Source organism: Salvia miltiorrhiza, chromosome 2 (assembly GCF_028751815.1).
Source record: "Salvia miltiorrhiza cultivar Shanhuang (shh) chromosome 2, IMPLAD_Smil_shh, whole genome shotgun sequence".
NCBI classification, from domain to species: domain Eukaryota; kingdom Viridiplantae; phylum Streptophyta; class Magnoliopsida; order Lamiales; family Lamiaceae; genus Salvia; species Salvia miltiorrhiza.
The window spans coordinates 68,580,542-68,595,016 of NC_080388.1; the positions used below are offsets into that span (position 1 = coordinate 68,580,542).

Genomic DNA, 14,475 nt, shown 5'->3' on the forward strand with positions numbered 1-14,475 from the left:
CTAAGTTCATAACCTAAATCTACTCAATTACCCAACGTTTCTTTTTCCTTGTGGTGCTCTAAAGAGTACTCACCCCTTGTGTGATGTTTTGGTACCTCTGGTACCGTTCCGCTTTTTTAATGGAATTTTTACTGATCAAAAAAAAAAGGAATATTATTTTTAACGAGGCAAATTTCGATACAGAATTTTGACAACTTACTATATACAAATATAGGTTTACTAATTACTAGAGGTCCGGAATAAGTTTCTCACTCTAAACTTTTATTTCCTTCTCAAATAAAAAGAAAAGAAAAAATATAATTAATTAAACATAACTCTTAAACTACGAAAATAATGAGTTCAATAAATTATACTATGAGAATATTTCTTGTATATTGATTTCATTTTAAAAAGTGAATTATTGAATTATGACAAGGAAGATCAAATGAGTAGGAATTTTGAGGGATATTGGAGGGGTAAATCACATTACTAAATAATTAGTGAATAACTCTCAAAATCGGCCATTACCCATTCCGCCGCACCGCCACTGCACCGCCGTCCACCGTCGCACGCTGACAGGTCATAGCGCCTCTTGAAAGGTTCTACAGTTAGGAGCACGCTCTGGAGTAGCAAAAAACCCTCGAAAGGTGTTAGAAACCTTGATGTTAGCCGCACCATCTCCGACATGTCAGCGGCTTCCATCTGTAGGAATCTTCGGCAGCGCGTAGCTCACGCAATCCCGTCAAAGAGGCTCCCACACTCATCCCTAATCTCGACGTCTGCAGCTGCCTTCTCCACTCTTCCTCAAAAAGACCAAGGTTGTACTACATTTTTTCTTTATGTTCTGCAATTTTGCTACAACATTACCATTTTGTCAAAATGACTTATTCGGGGAGACATTCTCCTTGATTTATATGTATTTCAGAGGAAATTGGCAGGTCGACATGGTCAAAGCTGTTGCTTTTCATACCGGGAGCCATCACTTTTGGCCTTGGCACTTGGCAAATCTTCAGAAGACAAGACAAGGTTAATTGCTTTGTTTGAATGTGTTTTCTTTCCCAACCAATCTCTATGTGGTTCTCTCTTTGAGTATTTCTTCTTCTGTAGATGACGCTAATTCTGTAACTATTGTGGCTGTTGTCTTGTTCAAAATAGTCATAATTTTTACTGTATGATGCAAATGTTTGGCTGTAATGAAGGCAATGAATATCATGATCATGGATTTTGAGTTGCAATTAGCTTGTCTTGTGAAATCTGCTACAGGTCTTCTTTTAGTTATTTTGGTTTCCTTGTACAGATAAAGTTGCTTGATTACAGGCAGAGTAGACTTGCAATTGAACCTCTTAAGGGCAATGAGATTGTGGCTTCTACTTCGAGCACGGATTCACTGGAGTTTAGGAAAGTGCAGTGCAAAGGGGTTTTTGATGAAAAGAAGTCTATCTACGTAGGCCCACGTTCCAGGAGCATTTCTGGTGTGACTGAAAACGGATACTATGTAATAACTCCTCTTATTCCAGTCCCTGGTGATCCTGAAAGGTACGACCATTTTTTCAATTTGCAGAAAAGGATCTGAAATACTGTTTGCGCAGACACTCTCATTCGCTGAATTATTTAACAACATCTGAATTTGAAGGTAACTGATTTTCAGTTCTGAACTTGAGCATTTTAAGGCATCTGGAGTAGTTTTAGTATCTAAATGGCAAATAAGTTGGTCTTCTGTTGTACAATTGTATCCATGATTTTCAGTTCTGAACTTGAGCATTTTAAGGGATCTGGAGTAGTTTCAGTATTATAAATGGCAAATAACTTTGTCTTCTGTTGTACAATTGTATCCATGCTTCACAGTAGAGACATCATTTCCTTTCTTCTTAGATAGACAACACATTAAAACATGAGAAGGGAAAGTTTTTACTGCAGAATTATATGTGCTGCTAATGCTTTTTTGTACTCCATAATCCATATCCTTTCATAGAAAACGGCCTAGTCTTTTTGTTCTTCTACCTTGATCTTCATTTTTATTGTTCTAAAGAACAGTGATGACAAAAAAAATCTAAGTCACATAATTTTGCAGTTTGTTTGGTTTCACTATCCAAACTCATTTTCATTCTCCCAAAAGGAGATCGGTTTGTTACTTTCGTTTATGGAGTTTAATTTTTCCAAGTGCCAGTGGCCCAGTGTGTTGTTATATTATTTACACAAATATATACTCTGCGATACTCTCACTAACTATAACATAATAACATCTATGGTACATCGAGGTTTGGAAATGTCTCTCCTTAATGATATCAATACCATTATTTGTAATTGAAAGTATCTGCAAAAGTACATCCCTTCATATTTTGTAATATATTCACAGAACAAGGGTCATTATCTAGACATTTTCTGTTCCCACTACCAGAATATGCTCTCCCTGAATGATCACTAGCATTGCCTATGTGTTCATGATTATATGATGATTATCAGTTGTTCTTTGATGTGTTCACTATGCTTTTTTAGCATCTAGTAAAACCTTTTGCAGTGTACAGTCGCCTATACTGGTAAATAGAGGATGGGTTCCGCGGAGTTGGAGGGACAAGGCTTTAGATTCTTTAGAAGATGAACCTCCGATGAGTAGCACGCCCACCTCAACTCAAGAGAGTTCTACAACTTCCTGGCGACATTTGTGGTCTGCTAAGCGTAAAGGTCTTGAGGTAGTAAGTTGTAATTACACTTCCTTCAATTTTTATCAATGTCGTTGGGCTATGTCTGTGTATCACATTAATATATATTTAATCTGATAGGAGCATGTTCCATCTGTCATCCCTGTTGAAGTCATTGGTGTTATACGTGGCAGTGAGAAGCCGAGTAATTTTGTTCCCTCAAATGATCCTAATGCCGCCCAGTGGTTTTATGTGGATGTTCCAGCACTTGCTCGTGCTTGTGGACTTCCAGAAAGAACACTCTATATTGAAGAGATCAATGAACATATTAATCCCAGAAGTCCATATCCCATACAAAAGGATCATAATATGCTAATTCGAACCTCTAGGATGCCGCAGGACCATCTTAATTACGTATTCACATGGTATTTACCACCCCTCTTCTATTTACTAATATCTGCATGTGGATCAATATCTTTCTTCTGCATCATGAAGAGTGTCTTTCATTAGCTTTGGTTGAACGTCCTTTTAGTATCTTGCTCACTTGTTTTGAATATAGTCAGTCAGTATGCAACTCTTTTAATGTTTGCCAAACTCAGTTCATAGCTTGTTTTCACCATGTTTTGTGTCTAATGAAATCTGTTTGTACAAGTACTTTTTAGCTAGTCTTGGTGATATATATTTAAGCCTACAAATTGAGGTAATGTTCAGCCTTGAAGAAGTGCTTTATTGTAGAAAAAGAGTTGCAAAATTTGTGAAGTAGTAGAAGTTAAATAGAAGTTTTTGACAAATGAAGGAGAACAAGCAATTTAATTTTGTACATAAGTCTAAATTCTCCTTGGGTTTGAGAAACTTTTTCAGTTGGTGAAGTTTAATCATATTAGTTGTGTTATATGGAAAAATATGTTGTCATATAATGAAGTTAATTGCTTCCTACACACATCTGTATTTGTTGCATGGAAATGGCCAAGTATTCATATATCCTAAATTTCCCCCCTTTTTTCAATTCTATCTTGTACTGTCAACTATGACCAATTAATACCCAAACTACATGAAACTATGCAAATCTATGCCTTCAGTACTTGTGTAAAAATGAACTTTTTTAATATCACGTAATTTGAAGTGGAAATACATGTGTAAAAATGAAATTTTTTAATATCACGTTAAGTTTAAACAATGTCGCTTTGAGGCTGAAACAAAGGAAATGGAAAATTTGAGCTTACATAGATAGCATTGAATTACTCATTTCTACACATGTATTTCCACATCAAATTCGCAACGTTCCTGCTACGCTTCATCGTACCAAAAATTCTTCTTTTTGGTGTATGAGTGTTATGACACTCCCTATTCCTTTTCCTGTTAATTCATGCTGCCTCTTGCAACACCTCCCTTATTGCTTCTTTTTTTGTCCTGATTATCATGCATCTTAATATGGTCAGTGGAAGAATAGGAATAAAATGAAAGAACGGAATACGTCTCTGAAGTTCAAATAGAAATTTATTTGTAGGTGATATGGAATGGAAGAATAAGAATAAAAAGAAAGAACGAAATGTGTCTCTGAAGTTCATATAATAAATATTTTTTTGCTGGATTTAGCTTGCTACGGTATGCAACTGCTGTTGAATGACTGCTTCACTATATCTATCATCCTAATATAGAAGCCTCGTGCAGGTACACTCTTTCAGCTGCAGTAACTTTCATGGCTATTCAGAGACTTAAGCCAAGAAAGAGCAGAAGATAGCGCTCCATATTTCATTGTTGTCCGTACCCTCAAACCTCTGCAAATGGTGTTTTGTACTTGCTGGAATTGATTAAATAAATTTGAGAAGCAGCAAATTGGTGATAAAGCTCCCGCAGGATTAAGTTGCAAATTTTGTTTCCATTGATAATTGATTGGTAAAAGCTTTGCCATGTACGTTTCGAGTCTTTATCACTATTAGTTTTGATTCTTTTGATAAGTTCCTATTTCTCGAGCTCGGATTGGTGTATTGCCATAACTTCTTGATTAGAAATAGTCCAATCTGACAAAACAGCTAGTTTGCTGCTAAATTTTCAGTTGATTGCATTCAAGACATTTGATTTCAACGATTAGATGATTTAGTAGTATTTCAAATGACTCACTTGTTGTTGGTTTAAATCTATTAAATTATTTTCAAAGTACTTAAACATCAGATGCATTTGATTGATTATGAACTCGTCTTGGTTTCCTAATTGTGGATTCCAAACAGATTTTATTTTATCATAGTTTCCATCTTGATTTAAGTTTTGTTTTTATAAAAGATATCCTAACCTATGAGAAATTGCAAATTAGTACTTGATTTTTCTTAATTTCAAATCTGCCGTTGGAGCTAATTTCATGTGTTAAAAATGCAACACCACTTGCCTAAGTGTGTTTTTCGAAGAAACTTGTGAGATAAAAATGGAATAATTACACTTTTGTGGCGTTTTGCCAAAGTGGAGGGAACTTCAAATGACATTTGAAAGTATACAAAATCAATAGAGGTCCTTCACCAGTACAAGAAATGCAGACTATCACAATAATCTCAACATACTACATATCATGAATGATATACTAAAGCACAGTAGTATGATATTTCAACAACTTATCAGAGATTTCCGAAGCTTTGTATACATCAAGAAGACCCATCTGGTACGAATAATTTTCAGTTTAACTCTACGTGAGGATTAAGCATGTGAGATTGTGTGAGCTTCTGCTCATGAAGATGACTTTGTACAGCAGTTTCACTTTGAAGAGGTTTCATGGTGCTCTGCTTGACTGCTTCTATTTTCATATCTACATATACACTTCATGGTACAACTATTTCACTTGCTCGCCCCCTGCCAACCGCTGCTTTTCTTCCTCAACCTGTTCAAGCAATGCTTCTATCTCTGCCTCTGTTAGAGTCTCCAATCTTTTCTGTTTGCACAAGAAACCAATATTTAGGCTCATGCTACGAAACCTAAAATTTTTGGGAACTTCAAGTTCTACACCAAAATACCAAATAAAAACAAAATGAAAAGATCTTTAAGAGTCCTTGGGTATCATAAGAAACTCATAGTGATGCATAAGAAATACTCTTTCTCTTTCCGTCCCCTAAAATTATGCTGGAAATCTTTTGACACGGGTCTTAATAGAAAGTGCATATATTTGGGAGGCGTACCAAAGAGGAAATAAATGCATAAATTTAGGGGGCGTATGAAATATTAGCAAATAACAATAGAGAAACGAAATTCTTTGGTAGAATCTTCAGCTGGTCATTCATTTCATCTGAAGATAAGAAGAGGGAATTGCATTGTTCTTTCTATCAATTATGAAAGTTTGTTGCGTACTGTCCATATCTCCAAACAATACATTAATTAAAAAATTAGAAGACCTACTTTTGTCATGGTATCATAATTTAAACATCATCAACCTTTGCCACTTGGCCCACTTCCAATTATTCTTTGTTCAACAGTTCTCAGACAGATCTCTAAACCATCTATTTGTGCTTGATATTACTCAGATCATTCATGTCGCCAAAGAAAATTTTCAATCAAAAGGAAAAGTTGAACTTGATTTTGAAGGAGATGATGAAATTTGAATATTTGGTTGATTCTTGGCCAGAAAGTAGAGAATGAAAATTGATGGGACACCAAAACAAAAAAAACTAAATGAGTTTATATAACTTCACCTGCATGACTTTGTCTTCATAGTCATAAAGAATGAAAATTGATGGGACACCAAAAACAAAAAGAACTTAGTGTGTTGATATAACTTCACCTGCATGACTTTGTCCTCATAGTCACGTAGCTGTTGGGCATATGTCATTTCCTTGTTTGAGACTCTGAAGATATATGTTGAAATCCATCCTATTGTAAGACCTAAGACCAGAACTAACTGAACAACATTGCCAGCCTGTAAGGGATCAACTCCAATATACTGCACAGATTTCAAGAAGAGACAATGAATTATACTAATATCAAGCTCTCTTTGACAAAATTTATATAATCAATTTTTTTATTCTACCTACTTGTAGCTTATACAATAAAAAATAAAGAAGGATACCCGACATCTCACTTTGTCAGATGCACAAGGAGTTCAAGAAAATCAAGATTTAAAATGGGGAGGCAGAGTTAGTGTGATAGCCAGTTGAATACTAATAGATTCTTGACAATCACTGGTCAAGCTTGGAACTCTTTATTCAAGCTTTAGGAGTTCTTCAACGCAATTTATCAGTGAACTCCTGTTACTAATTGTTGAAAGACAATCAAAATTGCATCACTTATCATGGTTGGAGCTGTTTAATTGTTTTTAAGCCTCGTGAGTCGCACCTTTTGCATTGCTATCATCATGATTACTTTACAAAGGGAAGTATTTAGACAATTGGGGTGAAATGATGAAGGCTGAGAAAGGATTGATAGAAATCTTAGCACTGCATATCTACATGATAATCTCAGTAGTTATTTTCATTAGTTAGGATTTCTTGTACTCGTTTCCTATTGGAATTATATTGCATTCTTTATTTACATCTTCAATTATATGATACCCCAAGTTTATGGGCTCTGTATTGTTGTAACCTTGAGTAGAACTTGCGGGTTTTTTTTAATGGGCTAGACTATTGTACTTTGACTACTTAATGAACATTTGGTAGAGTATGTAGAAAGAGATCTTATTGAGAATAGGATGACACAATGAACAATTTCAGATATAACCTAGGTTACCTCCAATCCACTTTTCAAGCCAATGCCAGCAGCAGTAAGCCCAACTCCTATGAGTATAACATCCTTCCTTGAATATCCAAAAGGTGTCTGCAGTAGGAACAGATAATAGATTTACTGACATGATATTTCCCAAAATAAACCATTAAGATGATTTCTTAGCCACACCATTTATCATTTCCATTAGACCTCTAAGTAACCTGACTCAATTATTGATGCTTTCTCTATTGTATGTGCAATTTCTGCAGGAAAATTTTCATCAATCAAACTGAATCTCTCACGGAAATACCATGCTCTATGCTGAAAAATAGGGTCTGGAGAAAATTATGGACTGAGAAAATCTTATATATAAAGAATTTGCAGAAGATAGACAGCAGTAAAACTTCAATCCATGGTGTCTAGACATGCCTTCTCAGAGTTTGAGGTTTCATCCTTATCACCACTTGAGTTTGAAGAACCACTGCATCTGGGGATTGTAGAAATTAATTTCTTCGACATTGAGGAAAAAGAAGATCTCTTCAGGCAAGGTGAAAGTCCATGTGAGAAGTTTTGAGAACAGATCCTTTCTGCAAATACATCGGACATTTGAATTCAAACTGAACAATAAGTAAACATAGCACTGAAACTGCCAAGAAATCAATGGAACTGTTTTATCAAATTAATAGTCATGCACACCGTGCTTATAAAGCAAAATAAACTTTATGCTAAGTGTGACAGACATTATTTAAGTACAGTTATAAAGCCAGAGTAACCTGATATTTGAGTATCTTTTTTCTTTATGTTGAGAGCAATACTCTCAGGGGGCGTTTACTTTTGAGGATTATCCTTGATAGCTAAAAATAGTAAAGTTAATCATTTGTTTACTTTAATGGATTGAAACTTTGGAATATCCCAAGGCCCTTGATTATTTCAATCATTTAAGCTAATTTTGCTTGATTCATATCCTATTGAAAGGGTAGGATTGGAGAAATCCTACTCTTGAGATAAAAAACACTCAATCATACATTTTATCAACCATGCAAATTCAGTGGTAGATTGTATCTCTATGAGCTCCTCCTTTATTATATCTTTCCCTTTATCCAACCTTTGTCCTAGCAATCTTATTCCGAGTTTGCATTTCTATCATCTCACAGATGCTCAAGGATAGCAAAAACCACATAAGCTATTCATTGTGAGTCAAGCTTCACTGGTAGCACTAACAATACTCTTTTTCCCACTCTGGTGTTTCTCCCTTGGGGTTATTTGCCATGCATTTGGTAATGAAGCATATGAAGCTCTTTGATTATGAGCAAAGGCTTTCCCCTTTCTCTTCTTTCTGAGTTCCATCCACACCCTAGTATGCATGTCTTTTGATAGACTTACATGCAATTCTCCGCACTGGAGTTCCAAGTTAGATATGATGTGTTAAGCACAAAGAAGACAAAATTGGAGCATTTTCACTACAGAATATACATCTCGAAGAAAACAGATTCGGTTGAGGGCAAGGACCCCTAACGCACAATTCAAGTCAGGTTTTTCAAGCCTCAATCTTTAAGAATCAACAGCCAGTATTTATCACATTTCTTAGCGTGCTGCTACTTTACTGAACAGAATTTATCCAAAAAACCACAAGATTCAGTCATCCACTCATCCTTCGTCAGCACAGTATTACCCATATTAACTGCTATTCTTAGAAAAAATTGACTATCAGGCGCTTCAGAGCTAAAGGGAAGAAACAGTTGCAATTACCGAAGCAATCGATACTTAGAGCAATGAAATAAAGTAGTAGTATTAAGTAAAATTTAAGCTATCAAAATACCACAAGAAATTCATCAAACCACCACCATCCTCAGTAAACAGAGGATTTTAAATCAATTAAAATAATAAAAATAATATAGAGCGATTAAGAAAAGTAGCGATGAACCGACCTTTGCAGAAAAGCTGAGCAGGTCTTGTTCTCGGTTCCTGAAATGGACATGTTAATAAACCAACAACAAAAATCGACCTGTTTGTGCAAAGTGTGTTGTTGTTGCTATAAAGATTTGTACATGGCGTGGAAGCCATTGCTGTTATCTTCCTCAGCCAAATATCTGTGGAGAAAAGAGAAGTGAGTTTTTACTATTGTTTTCTTTGTTGAAGTGAATATTGTGTAAGTGGCGCAAAACAAAACTATCAGCAGTGAGACTGTGAGAAAAATCGAGTACACTCAATATTTTCATATTTATTTAATTATTTGCTCTTTTAGGCTATATTTATCCTAGCCAAACACAACCGGTCATCATTAGAGAATCAAAAAATTAAACCAAAAAAATTACTATAAAATACTTCCTCCGTCCACGAAATAAACTTCTATTTGCCCTTAAATATTTGTCCACGAAATAAACTCCTACTCTGCTTTTTGGACAATTATAACCTTCCTTGCTTTTAAATTTACTACATTTTTATCTATTGGGCCCACTTTATTCAACCATTACTTATGTAATTAGTCTCCTCTAAACTAATTATTATTATTATTATTATTATTATTATTATTATTATTATTATTATTATTATTGTTATTGTTATTGTTATCCTTATTATTGTTATTGTTATTATTATTATTATCCTAATTATTTTTATTGTTATTATTGTTGTTATTATTATTATTATTGTTATTATCCTTATTATTATTATCCTTATTATTTTTTATTATTATTATTATTATTCTTATTGTTATTGTGGTTGTTGTTATTATTATTATTATCCTTATTATTTTTATTGTTATTGTTGTTGTTGTTATTATTATTATTATTATTATTATTATTATTATTATTATTATTATTATTATTATTGTTGTTGTTGTTGTTGTTATTATTGTTGTTATTATTATTATTAACCGGCCGTTTAGCTTTCTCTGTTTCGGTTTTTTGAAGGCTCTTCAGCCTTCTATGTTTTGCTCCTTTATGTTTTTTGGGGAGAGAGCCGGGATTGTTTGGGGACGATGGTTAGGCCGGAGTTCCGGAAACTTTCCCTTCCGCTCTCTCCTCTCTTTTAGACGGGCACTCTTTTTCCTTTTTACGGTTTTTCCCATTGGGTTTTCCGTAAAAAGGTTTTAATGAGGTCCGGCCCTTAGTCTGCTCCGTTTGTGCTTTCAAGGGTTTTTTCTTTCTTTCTTTTAATAAAATCGCATTTAATAATAAATTGTTGTTATTATTATTATTGTTATTATTGTTGTTATTGTTATTATTATTACTGTTATTGTTATTATTATTATTATTATTATTATTATTATTATTCTTATTATTATTATTATCCTTATTATTATTATTATTATTATTATTATTATTATTATTATTATCCTTATTATTATTATTATTATTACTATTATTATTATTACTATTATTATTATTATTATTATTATCTTTATTATTATTATTATTATTATTTGTATTATTATTATTATCCTTATTATTATTTTCATTATTATTCTTATTATTATTATTGTTATTGTTATTGTTATTGTTGTTGTTATTATTATTATTTTTTTATTATCCTTATTATTTTTATTTTTATTGTTGTTGTTGTTATTATTATTATTATTGTTGTTGTTGTTGTTATTATTATTATCCTTATTATTTTTATTGTTATTGTTGTTGTTGTTGTTGTTATTATTATTATTATTATTATTATCAAATTGCTAGTTAAAGATTAGTAAAAGTAATCACAAATTCACAATACATAAACACTACCATTTTAGTCTTTTACACCACATTTACATCACCTTTTTCAGCTTTATTAGTCTCCGTGCCGAACCCCAACTGGAAGTTTATTTTGTGGACGGAGGGAGTATTGAGAAAGAACTTTCTAGCAGGAGTGGCACGAGTTATAAGAAAAGGGTTGGTCTTGGGTGAAGTTGACCTCATACCATGAGACGAGTCGGGTCGGGTCGGGTCGGATCGAGTTGGGGCGCGGGTATGCGGACTGGGCAGGGCTGGGCATGGGCGGACACGAAAAGCTTGTAAATGTAATAATGTGATAATCCGTATAAAATCACTAGAATTAGATGTTAGTGCAATGGGTAAGATTTCTCACTTTCAACCCATTGGTATGGGGTTCGAACCCGTCTCTGCCACTATTTTTTTTCCTTTTCTTTTCTATTTATTTTTTCCTTTTCTATTTTTTTTTATATATTTTGCGTTTTTCTCTCTAACCTTTTTTTCCCCTTTCCTTTTCTTTTCTGTTTTATCTATGTTTTTTATTAACTGCTTCAGTTTTTTTTGGCTTTTTATTATTTTTTTATTTTTTTACAATATTTTTTTTATTTGTTTGTATTTTTTTTTTCAAAGTAATTATTGTCAAAGAAAAGTAATGTTTTTGAAGCATTACTTTTCATCATATCAAAAGTTACTTTACCGTACGATAATGATTACTTGAATAATTACTTGTTTTTTTTGTATATTATTTATTTCTATGTTATTCAAAGTAATTATTATTATCATAAAAAGTAATTATTGACATGAAGAAATGTAATATTTTTAAAATATTATTTTTCATCACATCAACAATTACTTTTTTTTTTTACAACAATGATTACTTGACAAAATATATAAAATTAACAAGTAAAAATAACATCACTTTTTATACATATCAATAATTACTTTTTTCTTTCAATAATAATTATTTCACCAAATAACTAAAAGTACAAATTCTCATTAATAAAAGTAACAATTACCATGAACAAATGTAATATTTCAGTAACATTACATTTCATTGTAACAATAATTACTTTTTATTACGATAATAATTACTTGACCAAATAGCTAATTAAGAACAAAAGTTCTAGCGAGTGAAAATACCATTACTTTTCTTCACATCAATTATTACTTTTACTTATAAAAACAATTACTTGAGCAAATAAATAAGAGTAAACGTTCTTATAAATATACATTTGTTAGCACTTAGCACAAATATATACTTATGTTAATATAAGTATTTCATGTCATTCTATATTTTGTAATTACCTGAACACTGAATACTAAACCCTAAACCTTGAATACTAAACCTTAAATAATGAATACTAAACCCTAATGGAAATATTTACTTTTATGTAGTCTAACATATACATTTCTTTGTAAAAATGTATACTTATGTTTCTATAAGTATTTCTTGTCATTCTATATTTTGTAATTAACTGAACACTGAATACTAAACCCTAAACCTTGAATACTAAACCCTAAATAATGAATACTAAACCCTAATCCTTGAATGCTAAACTCTAATGGAAATATTTACTTTTATGTAGTCTAACATATACATTTCTTTGTACAAACGTATACTTATGTTTCTATATATTTTGTAATTACTTGAACATTGAATACTAAACCTTAAACCTTGAATACTAAACCCTAATGGAAATATTTACTTTTATGTAGTTTAATATATACATTTCTTTGTACAAATGTATACTTATGTTTCTATAAGTAATTCATGTCATTCTATATTTTGTAATTAACTGAACACTGAATACTAAACCCTAAACCTTGAATACTAAACCCTAAATAATGAATACTAAACCCTAATTCTTGAATGCTAAACCCTAATGGAAATATTTACTTTTATGTAGTTTAATATATACATTTCTTTGTACAAATGTATACTTATGTTTCTATAAGTATTTCCATTATTCTATATTTTGTAATTACCTGAATACTGAATACTAAACCCTAAGTGCTCGTTTGGTTCAAGTAGAGGAATGGAAAGGGAATGGAATCAAATAACGGAGTGGAATGGTAACAATAACCATTAATTTTATTGAGTGTTTGGTTTAACAATGAAAAGGAATCATTAGTAAGGGATTCCATTTCTTTTGTTTCCCCTCTATTTTGAGGGTAACAAATTGGGTGATTGGGTTACCCTCAAGTAAGGGCAATGATTATCTCATTACCCAAACCAAACAACAAGTAATGGATTCAATTACTTGATTCCCTTTCTAACCTCTAAAAACACCCAACCAAACATGGGCTAAATAGTGAATACTAAACCCTAAACTTTGAATACTAAACCGTAAATAATGAATACTAGACCCTAACCCTTGAATGCTAAACCCTAATGGAAATATTTACTTTTATTTAGGCTAGTATATACATTTCTTTGTACAAAGGTATACTTATGTTTCTATAGGTATTTCCTGTCATTCTATATTTTGTAATTACCTAAACACTAAATACTAAACCCTAAACCTTGAATACTAAACCCTAAATAAATACAAAATATACATTTATTGGCACAAATATATACTTATGTTAATATAAATATTTATCTTCGTTTAATATAAAGTATTATATTTTCTAAATCTTAAACCCTGAATACTAAACCATAAACCCTGAACATTAAACCTTGAACACTAAATCTTAAACTCTAATAAAAATATTTACTTTTAATACGCATAAGATATACATTTGTGCTAAAATCTTGAGGACGTTCTACGCCAACGGATCTGTTCAAGAGTTCTCCTACAAATAGCGCTCGATGATCACTTCAATCTTCACCGATTCAACGACATAAGCTGAAGCTCTGCCAAAATCGCTACTCAGCCTAAAGCTTAACCTCCCCAAAGCTTGAATCGAAGAAGAGAATTCCAAAGCCAAAATCAGTCACTGCTGATTACACACATTCTCTTAGACCTTAGGCAAACCTCTGTTTACCCATAAGCCAAGGTCAAACTTGCTTCAAAGAACTTGTTCTTTGCAGTATAGTTGGCACTCGTTCAAACCTCCTTTCATACAGAAAGATTTGAGTGTTTGAGTGATTCGGAGTTCAGAAAGGTACTCTGACTCTGAGAGTCTTAGCGCGGGTTGTGCTAAGCAAGAGAAATCCGACACGAGTGAAGTGTGAGTACTGAAGAAGGGTTTTCTTCAGTGGTACGGTTGTGTGCACCCGGCAAGCACACGGTTTGGTTTGCAGTGCACCTGTTAAGCACTTGCGGAGTGGATTGTTGGTCTGATCAACCGACCGTGGATGTAGGAAATGGTTTTTCCGAACCACGTAAAAGTCTATGTGTTGTTTACAGCTTTCAGTTTTACTTTCCTACTTGTGTTGTTTCAATTGATAAACTGAATACTGAATAACTGCAAAGAGAAACTTAAGACCAACAACGTGCTCAACCGAGGCTATTGCGAAACTAAGTTTAATTTCCGCTGCG

The 14,475-nt window shown here is 32.8% G+C and overlaps 3 protein-coding genes across 4 annotated transcripts in view; 2 read left to right on the forward strand and 1 right to left on the reverse strand.

The window, feature by feature from the left end:
- LOC131008566 (uncharacterized) overlaps nucleotides 1-14,475 on the forward strand; it is a 590,934-nt gene that overhangs the window by 408,675 nt on the left and 167,784 nt on the right. The window lies entirely within an intron of this gene.
- On the forward strand, nucleotides 376-4,724 carry LOC131008598 (surfeit locus protein 1). Its single transcript, XM_057935530.1, has 6 exons — nucleotides 376-797; nucleotides 905-1,005; nucleotides 1,277-1,515; nucleotides 2,498-2,669; nucleotides 2,760-3,043; nucleotides 4,290-4,724. The coding sequence occupies exons 1-6, from the start codon at nucleotides 665-667 to the stop codon at nucleotides 4,357-4,359; spliced, it is 999 nt and encodes a 332-aa protein (XP_057791513.1). The 5' UTR covers nucleotides 376-664; the 3' UTR covers nucleotides 4,360-4,724.
- On the reverse strand, nucleotides 5,074-9,496 carry LOC131008606 (uncharacterized). 2 transcript variants are annotated; one of them, XM_057935540.1, is made up of 5 exons: nucleotides 9,224-9,496; nucleotides 7,725-7,882; nucleotides 7,320-7,406; nucleotides 6,379-6,537; nucleotides 5,074-5,535 (listed from the first exon to the last, which is right to left on the reverse strand). In XM_057935540.1, the coding sequence occupies exons 1-5, from the start codon at nucleotides 9,357-9,359 to the stop codon at nucleotides 5,437-5,439; spliced, it is 639 nt and encodes a 212-aa protein (XP_057791523.1). In that variant the 5' UTR covers nucleotides 9,360-9,496; the 3' UTR covers nucleotides 5,074-5,436. The 2 variants fall into 2 exon arrangements, with proteins under 2 accessions (XP_057791523.1, XP_057791522.1); XM_057935539.1 differs by having other exon boundaries at nucleotides 6,290-6,537; nucleotides 9,224-9,468.

Coding starts and splice junctions, on each gene's coding strand:
- LOC131008598 (XM_057935530.1), top strand. CDS start 665: ATGTCAGCGGCTTCCATCTGTAGGAATCTTCGGCAGCGCGTAGCTCAC. Junction 798..904: donor TCTTCCTCAAAAAGACCAAG/GTTGTACTACAT, acceptor TATGTATTTCAG/AGGAAATTGGCAGGTCGACA. Junction 1,006..1,276: donor TCTTCAGAAGACAAGACAAG/GTTAATTGCTTT, acceptor TTCCTTGTACAG/ATAAAGTTGCTTGATTACAG.
- LOC131008606 (XM_057935539.1), bottom strand. CDS start 9,359: ATGGCTTCCACGCCATGTACAAATCTTTATAGCAACAACAACACACTT. Junction 7,407..7,724: donor AAACCTCAAACTCTGAGAAG/GCATGTCTAGAC, acceptor TTCCTACTGCAG/ACACCTTTTGGATATTCAAG. Junction 6,538..7,319: donor GCTTGAAAAGTGGATTGGAG/GTAACCTAGGTT, acceptor AAATCTGTGCAG/TATATTGGAGTTGATCCCTT.